The following is an 11,416-nucleotide window of genomic DNA, read 5'->3' as shown; positions in this document are numbered from 1 at the left end:
CTTCCAGGGGCTCCCGCGCGGCGTCTCAACGGCCCGTCTGGACTTTGAGATCCCGAACCCGGGGAAAACCCCCAGACGCCTCCCTTGCCCCCAGACCCTGGCGCTTTCGCGGGGTAAGCCGTGCGGGGGACGTGGGTGAGTGGCATCAGCCCCGACCCCGGCCCGCTGGGGGACGGACCCCTTCAGCAGGGCGCGGGCAGTGCCGCCGCCGCCCCCGACGGCGGGGCAGAGGGCCCCCCCCCCGGCTTCCCTCTCTCCTCCCTCCCTCTCTGCCTGCCTCTCTCCCCTCCCTCCTTCTCTCCCTCCATCCCCCCCGGCGGCGGCGGGGAAGGAGGGTGGCGGAGGGTGGCGGAGGGGGGCGGGCGGAGGGCGGAGGCGAGCGGAGGGGCGCTGGGCTCGGCGGGGCGGCGCGGCCAGTAGCAGTGTTGCTCCGGCCCGCGGCAGCGCTCTGCCCGCCGGTGCCGCCTACCCCCGCGGGCCTGGGGCCGGGGCCGTGCCCCCCGCGGAGCCGGCGGGCAGAGCCGCCCGTTTCCGCTCCTCTCTTCCGCCGCCCCGGCCTCCGCCGCCCTCGCTGCTCCCTTCTCCGCCCCGGAGCCGGCCGGGCTCCTGCCGCGGGCATGAACGGCTACGGCTCCCCGTACCTCTACATGGGCGGCCCGGTATCGCAGCCGCCGCGGGCTCCGCTGCAGCGGACGCCCAAGTGCGCCCGATGCCGCAACCACGGCGTGCTGTCCTGGCTGAAGGGCCACAAGCGCTACTGCCGCTTCAAGGACTGCACCTGCGAGAAGTGCATCCTCATCATCGAGCGGCAGCGGGTGATGGCCGCACAGGTGGCGCTTCGCCGGCAGCAGGCCAACGAGAGCCTGGAGAGCCTCCTCCCGGACTCCCTGCGCGCCCTCCCGGGGCCGCCGGGAAGCGCCGAGCCCCCCGCCGCGCCGCCGGGGCCGCCGCCCTGCGCCGCGCCGCCGCGGGCCCCCGCCGAGCTGGCCGCCGCCGCCGCCCTGCGCTGGGCCGCCGAGCCGCCCCCTGCGCTGCCGGGGCCGCTCCCCAAGGCAGGTGAGGCCGGGCCGGGCGCCGCGGGGCCGGGTGTAGGGGTGCGCGGGCCGGAGGAGGAGGGAAGGTGGGCAGCGCCCGGGCAGGGCCCCCGACGGCGGGTCTGGGGGACGGGTGCCCGCCCAAGGGGAACGGCGAGGACTTTCCCTTCCTCGCGACGGGCGCCGTGGGAAGGGGGGTGGAGGGAACGCCCCGCGGGTGCGCTTTGTCGCTCTGAAAAAGCAAGGAGCCGCGGAGTGCCGGGCCTGCTGCTGGGACGGGCTCGCAGCCGCCGAGACCAACGGAGGGGACCGGCAAATGCCGCCACTGCCGACGGCTCCCCGACGTGCCGCCGCTTCTGGGCCCGTTCCCCCAGGCCGGCCGGGAAGTAGCCGCATCCCGCGTGGGTCGCGGCCGCACGTCCCTCTGATGCTCCCGGTTCCGCTGAGCCGTCTGGAGCCGCTCCCCGGCTTCCCGCACCCAGGGCATCGGGCTGCGGCACCTCGTCCAGGACAAAACCTCCACAATGGAGCTTCGGGGCAAAGGCAGCGCCGGGAGCTGGGGGCTTTCTACGGAGCGAGGAGGACTTGGGGTGGGGGGGGGAGGGGGGGGGAGCGGCGGGGTATGAGCGCAGCGACCCAGTTCTTTCGGCTTCCCTCCGGCTCTGTCGTGTCCCACCGCGCCGCGTCCGGGGCGGCTTTCGGCAGGTAGGGAATACTGATCCCGAAACCGCCGCCCGCAACCGGCACCTTGTAGGTGCGTCCTGCCAGGAACACACATTTCTGGACACAAAATGAACATTCCGGGGCCGCCGTCCCCTTCCTCGCCCCGTACCTGAGGGGAAGCCGACAGCCTGCCCCGACGGGGACGCCCGGCAGGCCTATAGCAGCCCGCCCTGCTGATAAGCGGCGCCTGCGACGAAACTTTACCGGGTGCCCCGGGCGGGGAATGGCAAACTCTGGGCGCCCGCACGGCTCGGCTCCTCACGGCTCGCTGCCGGGCGGACGGCGCCCCGCGGGGCTGTGTGCGGCACTGGGACCAGCCGGCCTTTCTCCGAGGGCACGGGTACGGAGCTGGCCGCCGGCACGGGGCTCCGCTCCCCCAGCTCCGGGGAAGATTCGACGCCGGGCCCGAGGTGCCGGCACGGTCGGGTCCGTCCGTGTGGCGAGGCTGCCGGTGGTCTGGGACTCGTTTCCCCTCGGCCGGCCCTCGACACCGCCTGCCCGCCGCCCCCGTCCCTCCCCGTCCTCCGCATCTCCGCCCGGTTCCGCCGGCCGTAACCCAGATCCGGGGCTTTGGGGTCCTTCCGCCCCCCGAATTTCCGCCTGGCCGCAGCCTCCCGGCGGCGCGGAGCATCCCCGCCCCCGCCGCAGCGCAAGGCCGGGGAAGGGACCGCGCGAAGACGGGGCGGAGGGCAGGCCGGGGAGAAAAAGGGGGCGGTGGGGGGCGGGGAAGCCGCCTTGGCTCCTTCCAGAAAGTGAAACAAATAAACTTCGCCAGCAGGATATAAATCTGGTGGATAGCAACGGTATTAACGCGCACGCCCAACTTTTCTCCCCCCTGATATATGAACTTTCCAGCTTAAAAGATTACAGTAATCACGGGAGGACAGTGTAAATCGAATCTGATAGCAATAACTTTTGGGGAAGGTCAGGCTCAAGTGAAATGTTACCAAGCAACAGGCATTTTGTTTGCAAAATACAATCAAAGTGTATTGATGAGAAATTCTTCCTTGCCAGCCAGTCAGCACTTTCTGCTAACAGCTTTAGGGAGCGGGGGGAGAATAACGGAGGAGATCATAAATCAAGGCCCGCGGCGCCGCGCCCCCCCCCCCCCCCCCCCCCCCCCCCCCTCATCCTCCCCCCCCCCCCCCCCCCCCCCGCCCTGCGGTGGGGCCGGGCGGGGGCGGGGCACCCCGGGACCGGGGGTGCCGGGATGCTGCCCGGTTGTGCAGACCTCACCCGCGCGGTCCCCAGTCTCCCCGTGTTACAGGTTTGTTCACTCCCTCCCGCCTCTCCCCCCCTCGCTTTTATGAACGTGGGAATGCGTGAGAGCAGAGCGAAAAATGATCTCCTCGGGGGGGTCCCTGTCCCCTGCCACCAGACACTATCTAACGGGGTAACCCGTTTATCCCCAGCCGTCCTGCACGCTCCGAACGGCAGGGCTGCTGCATCTCCCTCCCCGCTACCTGCATTAAAACCGTCGTTAAAACAGACGATGTCATTATTTGCTGCCCCAGCCCGCCCCGTTTCTACAGCCCCCCACCCCCCCCGGGCATTAACCTCCTGGAAGGTATTTTCAGTACGGAGGAGGTATTTCCCGGTGTACGGTGGAATCAGGTCCGTTTGCTTTTATTCCTGCCAGAACTGGTCATTGTGGTGGGACAGTTGCGAAGTTCGGTTCTGTGCAAATAAAGCGCCCAGAAACTGTCCCTGTTGCATATGCCTCTGCTAAGCCGGAATAATTCCTCCTCCTGGTACTATGCTCATGAACTTTCATCTCCCACATAGCTCGTGTTACATTTCTCTGTCTCGGTAATAGTTATCAAGGATTGTAAACAATTAATATAACTCTGTATTGTTAGTTTCAGAGCCAGCTTCATATTGCAGCACAGCAGTCTCTGCGTTAGTTTGGGAACGGTGACTAGTCTCCTACAAACTACCTCAGACCTTTGAAAATAAGGAAAAAAGTCTCGAGTGAAAGCAATAATAATAAAAAAGAGCGAACAAAAAAAATAAACCCTCAAACCAATCAACCAACCAAAAAAACCCACCACCCACAAAACCCCTTGTATGTTTTACACGACCTTTAAATGTCTTCTATACTAGTCCTGGTATCAGTCCATTCTAATAATAGAAATAGCGAAAATAGCAATATTTTTTTTTAATTTCAAAACCCTGTGTGTTGCGGAAAGACCTGTCCTAATAATCAAAGTGGAAACTGTTTTAAGAAAGAGTCAGCGGTGGGAATATCAGGAAAAGAGATTTGGTTCCAAAGTATTAAACCAAGTTTTCCAGACAAGACTTTAACTTGAGGAAAACAGCTTCTCTCTCATCTGTTTTACATTTTTTGCCCCCTTTACAGTATTTGACTCATGATCCTTAATGTATAAATGGGCAAGGAAATATTGGGGTATACATTGCTCCAAATTCGTAGCAGCTTTATTTATTAATGTATATTCTACGATGAATGCACGCACGGTTCTCCCACTGTACTGTGTTTCGTGTGTGTCTGTATTTGCACTGCATCGCTGTAGATCTGGGTATGTATCTATATCGGCATGCATATTATTTCATTAATACTCCCCATCGTTTTTATCAATAAGGAAACAATTTCCCTAGTTTCCTCAGGGCTGGCAAAGGGAACACTTGATTGCAGGCAATTTGAAACAGAAGTTGTGGAACAGGAAAAAAAAAACCCACACCACAAAACCCCCAAACAACAAAACATAACACACCAAACCCACAAACTTAAACGATTTCTGAGGACGAGATTTCTCTCTTAGAGCCTGGAACACCCTCATGTGAACCTTAAGTGTGACGCAAAAAATACTTTCGTCTAAGAGCAGCGGGTTGGATATTCTGAACGCAAAATTAATATTTTTGTACCTGAAGGTACAGACATTTGAGATTAATGGGTGCACGCAATATTCCAACAATTCAGTGCCCACATAAAGACGTTTATAATGTATCTTCCCAAACCTCTATTTAACAATTGCTGGTTTTGTGCCCGTTTTAAACATTCGAAACACCCGACCTGGGCAGTTCCCAGGAGGAGGCGGGGGCAGTCCCCGGAGCTTTCCGCCTGGCCCTCGCCGTGCCGTCACCGCCGGGGAAGCGGCGTGCAGGCGGGGGGAAGCATCCTCCGCGCGGCCCGGGGCAGGGAGGCTCCGGCAGCCGGGCCGGGAGCGGCAGCGGCCGCCCGACCCGCCGCGGGCACCGGCCGGGCGTCGCCGGCGGGCTGCCGAGAAACCCGCTCAGAAAGGCAGAGAAAAAAAAATAGTAATAGCTCCCGGACTCAGCGTGAACCCGCGGAGGATAATCCTCCTTGTGTTAACGCTGCATTTGATTTAAATCGCCGAAATCTGTTTTGCGGGTCTGGCCGTGCGGGTCTCACAGCCCGGTGAGATGTGTCGCAGTGATCTGTCCCCGTGCAAGGCTGGGAGCAGGGTCTGTGCAGTCTCCTGATGACAAAGATGCAAACTTCAATGGGGTGAGTTTTCAGAATTTAAAGAAAAATTTTAGCCAAGCCTCATAAAGGATACTTTTAAGGGTACTGAAAACTAAACAAACCTGAAATATCTTGAAAATAAAAATCTGTAAGGATCAGGAAGTGTGGTAGGGAGACCTAATCTGGTGGTTGGTTTTTTTGTTTGTTTTTTGTTTGTTTGTTTTTGGGGTGTATGTGTGTGTATTTGCTTCTCGGTGATACCTGTTATCAGCCCATAAAGATACACTGGAAACCCGCAGTAGTTTTGAAACGTGCTCTACACGCGTGTGGTTCGTTTGATAATAATGGGTACTACAGCGCAATCTGTTTATGTGGAAATCAGGACCATCGTCTCCCTTAAATGCCTCTCAACTGTGGCAAGACAGGGACGGAGGTAATTAGCTGTCCTCAGACTGCCTGCTAAGCCTTCGATGTATAAATTGCCCATTATGCTCAGATGTGAATTACTCTTAGCAGTCCATCTTCTGTAATAAATTCATTATTATGAACATGTGCCGGGATTAGGAGGGAAAGGTAGTATGACCCTCGCTTTTTTTTTCAAATAATGGATGAGCTAAACCGAGGTCTTACCACCTTCTCAAAGGGATACACGTTGCCAGTTTGCCACCAGCGAACGTTTCCTGCTTTCCCCTTTGGCTGATTGTATAAAGAGGAGCATACATACATTGCTTTCTCTCTAGTATACCTACAGGAAGAGTTACTGCTTCTCCCTTTGCACTGGATAGAAAGCATAACCAATGTAAAACCGGGTACAGAAGAAAGTTGTCTTGTTAACAGAGAAAGGTGAGATCTTCATAGGGGTATCCGTATTCCTCACCTCTACTCCCATGGCCATCTTCCACAGCGCAAACCAGCAGCATCCCACAGCTCTGTAGGATGGCCCATCATTTCTGCCTGGCACAGCCATTCTCATGAGGAGAACCTCCCTTTGCCACACTGCCAGGTTGTGCTCTGCCAGGATCTTTTATTTATAGCTGCCGTTCTGGTGAACATAGTGGCTTCTCACTCAGTGCAGGCTTGCACAGATCCTTTCTGAAGGTGGGTATATTGCACTAACAGAGTTTGTCTTGAGCTGATCTGTTCAATCCTAAACCTAGCTTGCTGTGTGGGGAAATGTCCTGCCCATTCCTGGGATGCGAGGGAGGCAGGACTGTCCGTGGTGAGCAGCGCGGCTCAGGCACTTGCACACCTTTAATTTATTTCATCTCGATTGGACAGGGTTGATCACCAGCACAATTTGGGAACCTTTGCTTGCTTCTTATCCCTTCTTTATCTGGCTGGGCTGATCACCAGGGTCTTGGGAAACCAAGCAAATAGTTGTATTGGTTTCTGCAGATAGTCTTTCACACATGTGCATTCGAAAGCGCTGCCCTGTGCCGCTGATGTAGGCTTTGTCAGCTGCAGCTTGGACAATGACACTTTCCCCAAACACTGGTGCTTCCCAGGGAGATCATCATTGTGCTGTATGAGGAAGACCATCAGAACAGCGTTCTTGGGAAATAACTGAACAATCTCGAGCAAGTACATTGTCCCACTTGGGGACAACTGCTGTCAACCTTTCTTCTTCTCTTCTTCTTTCTGACAAGCAGTCTTATTTCAAAGGTTTCCATACTGTGGCCAGGTATTACCAAAATTACAAGAGATCTGGGGTGTTCCCATTTTTGAGGGTCTGTCTGAAGACAGCATGGTCACTGGGCTTGTTTTCAGCTCTGTACTCGCCTCTTGCCCGTCTTAGTTTAGCACACAAAAACCAAGGTACCTGGAACAAGTGCTGAGAGAAGTTGTGGAGTCTCCATTCTTAGAATTACTTAAAATTCAGCAGAGCAGGGACATGAGCAACCTGCTCTATATTTTAGGTTACTCCTGCTTTGAACAGGAGGTTGGGCCAGAAGCCTTCCTACAGGTCCTCTCCAAACCAGATTTTTCTAGATTCTGTGCTCTGATGGGGCCAAGACATCAGCTGTGCTTTGTGGTTTGCAGGGCAAAGCCTGTGATTCTTGCTGGGGAAAGAACCAGTCTCTGCAGAGCCAGAACAGGAACATTCCACTGAGTTATTTGAAGAGTTCTTTAACCTTCAGGCAGTAGTCATGATGGAGTGGTTCAACCAATGCTGTTGGACTTGCAGAGATGACTTTGGTCTCCCAAGTGCCCTCTGGATATCTTCAGCTCACAGTCAATGAGATGGTGCTAGTGAGGAATTATGATGTGAAAGTGCTGAAGTTCCTCTGAGAAAGCTTGCACTTGGGTGGTGTGTTGCTGCCTTGTTACCAGTGAGAGAGGATTGATAGCATTTTTGATGCCACAGAAAAATCACCACTGCTGCTTTTCTTGTACATGGGAGAATGAGACAGATACCTATAAGGCAGCATAAAATGCCTAGACCAGGTCACATTATTCTTTTGCAGTTTTGTTCTCATGATATGTTGCAAAGAGACCTTAATTTTAGTGGGATCTCTGTGAAAAATATTTTCATCTCTCCCTAGGATCCTGCTCTGTTCCTTTTAAGAAGACTGTATCCTCAAATGTCTGTGAAAGCTTTTGGCCTCAGTTTTTCATTCTCTGCCTTCTCTTTGCAGACATGAATGAGGAGCGGCTGGGTGATGCCAGTGGAGCAGACAATGCTGAGACCTACAGTGACAAAGACACAGACCAAAGGAGTTCCCCAGACATGACTAAGGCCAAAAGTTGCTTCACCCCTGAAAGCCCTGAAATTGTTTCAGTGGATGAGGTTGGTTATGCAGTTCAGAAAAATGGTGGGAGCACAGACAGCCGTCCAGAGAGCCCCAAGTACCACCCAGAGCAGAACCACCTCCTGATAGAAGGTCCTTCTGGGACAGTTTCTTTACCTTTCAGTTTGAAAGCCAACAGGCCTCCTCTTGAAGTCTTGAAAAAGATCTTCCCTAACCAAAAGCCAACTGTGCTGGAGCTGATCCTGAAGGGGTGTGGTGGTGATCTGGTGAGTGCTGTAGAGGTTCTCCTGTCCAGTCGGTCTTCGGTGGCCAGTGGGGAGAGAACTTCTGCAGAATCTGATGGGCTTGTTTTGCCTTCCAACGGGCACATTTTTGAACACACGCTGAGTTCATACCCCATTTCCTCTTCCAAGTGGTCTGTGGGCTCAGCATTTCGGGTTCCCGACACACTGAGGTTCTCTGCCGATTCCAGTAATGTCGTGCCAAACCCTCTGGCCGTCCCTTTGCAGCATCCTTTCCCTCAGCCTCCACGTTACCCACTGATGCTGAGAAACACTTTGGCAAGAAACCAGTCCAGCCCTTTCCTGCCCAATGACGTCACCCTGTGGAACACCATGACGCTGCAGCAGCAGTACCAGCTGCGGTCCCAGTATGTCAGCCCTTTCTCTAGCAACTCAGCCAGCGTTTTCCGAAGCTCACCTGTCCTTCCTTCCCGCTCGTCAGAAGATCCTAGGATCTCAATCCCTGATGATGGGTGTCCTATTGTGTCTAAGCAGCCAATTTACACAGAAGATGAGTATGACGAAAGGTCTGATTCATCGGATTCACGAATACTCAACACATCGTCTTAGACTGACATTCGACACGTGATAGCTAAGTGATACTTGCAGTGCAGCTGAACTACTGGGCCCTAGGAGGAGGGACATGTACTCTATGAAACCTTTGCAATCGTATTAAAAAGTGACTTTGCTTGGTATTGTACTATAGCAATAAAGACGTAACTTATTTAATTTCTTGCACTTCACTGGATAATGCCAAATAGCAATACTCTGGCTTTAGTGCTGAGTGTGTGTTACAAAGGAGGACTTTACGGCTGTCATTTATGGGACTCTGGAAGACTCATAATGGAAACAGAAGCCCGAGGTCTACTTTGTTCCTTAACTCAGAAAAATGGGGATGTTAAACTAGAATACTTGAATGCTGTTTTATAAGAGAGAACTCCTCAGGACATAAGAAATCAAACAAACGTAGTTCAATTGCAAATGGACTAAAACAAGGATCTTACAATCTTATGCCAGTGATCATCTTTGCAGTGAAAAAAAAGCAGAAGAAAGAAATATGCACATGAAACTAGCATGAGCTGCTTCTGTGCCATTTGAGCTTAGATGCTTTTCAGAGAAATCATATTAAGAGTTATTCTTTTCCCATGACTAGGCTGAAACGTGTAATGTCAGTGTAAAACCAATTACAGCTGTGAACTGCATGAAGTGTATTGTGAAATGAACACCAGATTAAGCATTGTCAGGTTAATGTAGCATGCTAAGGACTCTAAAAAAATAAATAAGATTATGATCTTGGTTTATGTCATTTATACTGGGCAAAAAACATTTCTGAAGACAGAGAGCTGATTAGTCCTCAGTCGGGATTAAAATGTCCACTCCAGCAACCGCAATCAAGGGAAGCCTCTTCCAAGTTGGGGTTCTGCTTCCCTGCCTTGTAGCTTGCAGCTGAGATTAGGCAAATGTCATCAGGGAAGCTGAGGTCTCTTGAGTATGTACTGAAGAAACTTCCAAGCTCAGCTGAGTAAAGCAGAGCTTGCTACCGTCACAGCAAGCAGAAGAAAAGGCTCTCCTGATGCTTCAGAAGCATCTTTTTTTCCTATACTGTAGAAGTAGAAAAAAGGAGATAGGTTGTAATAGCAGGCATTTCTTTAAAATAATGTTTAGCTAAATGGCAATCCCTAAATCTAGAAAAGTAATGGTTTGAACAATTTATTGCATGTTTGCATGTATTGATTACACTGCATATCTTATGTGTGTCAGAGTAACATTAGAAATTGCTTCTGATAAGGAATGCCACTAAATTAATTGTCCACTTAGAAGTTTGTTAAGGTTGCAGTGCCATTTTCGCAACCAGTCACAAGTGACCACATCTGCTTGACAGCTGGCTTTTCCAAAAATCACCTCTGAATGCAGGTGCAATGGCTGTCAGGCATGTCAGGTGTATGGGTTAGCCCCACACCTCAGAAACAGTTGAGGCTGTGCTGAAGTTGGACTCTAAAGCAGATGGGTTGTAAAACTGTAATGTGTATCACGTATGTTATCTGCTGTCATTGCTGATATGAATGCCTGTGTTCTCATTTGGCGTTTCAAATTTTGTAAGGTCTGTGCACCCAGTGAATCTTGCATTTTATAATGGTACTGAACACGCACAAGAAGAAGGAGAATGAAATAATTATTTTATTTTCCTTAGGGGATAAATGAACAGACAGATACTTTTTCTTGCATAACATTCCAACCTGTTCAGAAAAGCAATTTTTTGGTAATGCTACAGAGCAAAGACAAAGGCGGGGGGGGGGGGGGGGGGGGGGGAGGAAAGGAAATAAATAGCTTCCCTTATGGAAGTGTAAATGTGAAAACATCTGGAACTTTCACAAACACAGAATTATAGTTTTGTACTGACAGATTTGCCTGCACTCATGTGGCACTTAGAAACAAATTAATCTGGCAGCCACTCCAGAGAGAAAAGTAATAGGTAAAATAGGCTTGATACTGCAAACAGAAAGGGATGAGGTAGTGAAATGCTGTGCCTCAACATCACGGAGAAATTGTCAAAGGCTAGATAAGAGCAAATAGGTCCAGGAGCTCTGGTTTTGAGCTCATGCACCCAGCATTTTCCTTGAGCAGAAACCTTTGTATAGGCATCCCTGTACATTGAATAACTTTTTTTTTTTTTTTTTTTTTTTTTTGCTACAGAAGGTGAATCAACTCCAGCAGAAAAACCAAACAGTGGCACCTGTGACAGACAGCTCATAGTGACCTTACACACTATGGCCTGTGGGTTTTCAGAGAACAGAATTTTGGCATCTTGGAATTGGGACACAACTTTCAAAGAAAGGTGACCCTTGGCTAAAGTGGGGTGAACTATTACCACTCTAAACGCTTGTGGTGAAAAATGCAGATTTGGTGGTATGATATTTTAAGTTAGATCTCTTTTGATAAACTGTTTTCTGAAAAAGCAAACAAGTTAAAAGAATCCTTGTCTGGTGTTATAAAATATCTTTTAATTTAACTCAATTCACAATGGTCTTTTTTATTTTTATTTTTGAAATAAAGTAAACCTAAATGTGTTAAAAATCAAAAGTGCATATTTTGATGTTGAACAATGGTTTTTGTTTGACCACAGAGTATTTTGGCTAGCCAAAAGATAATTTTTTAAAAAAAATATGGATTGGCTTGCAACGA

The 11,416-nt window shown here is 51.6% G+C and overlaps 1 protein-coding gene across 1 annotated transcript; it reads left to right on the top strand.

Annotated features, from left to right (window-relative positions):
* Positions 1–617: 617 nt before the first annotated feature.
* On the top strand, positions 618–8,803 carry DMRT3 (doublesex and mab-3 related transcription factor 3). The gene is made up of 2 exons (XM_040580016.1): positions 618–1,056; positions 7,839–8,803. The coding sequence occupies exons 1-2, from the start codon at positions 618–620 to the stop codon at positions 8,801–8,803; spliced, it is 1,404 nt and encodes a 467-aa protein (XP_040435950.1).
* Positions 8,804–11,416: the final 2,613 nt, after the last annotated feature.

The sequence above is a fragment of the Falco naumanni genome, chromosome Z, assembly GCF_017639655.2.
Source record: "Falco naumanni isolate bFalNau1 chromosome Z, bFalNau1.pat, whole genome shotgun sequence".
Lineage (NCBI taxonomy): Eukaryota > Metazoa > Chordata > Aves > Falconiformes > Falconidae > Falco > Falco naumanni.
This window is presented reverse-complemented; position numbering and strand designations above follow the sequence as displayed.

What these genes read in the sequence shown, in the direction of transcription:
- DMRT3 (XM_040580016.1), top strand. Translation starts at nt 618, where the DNA reads ATGAACGGCTACGGCTCCCCGTACCTCTACATGGGCGGCCCGGTATCG. An exon ending in GGGGCCGCTCCCCAAGGCAG is followed by an intron (nt 1,057 to 7,838) that starts GTGAGGCCGGGC and finishes TTCTCTTTGCAG; the next exon opens with ACATGAATGAGGAGCGGCTG.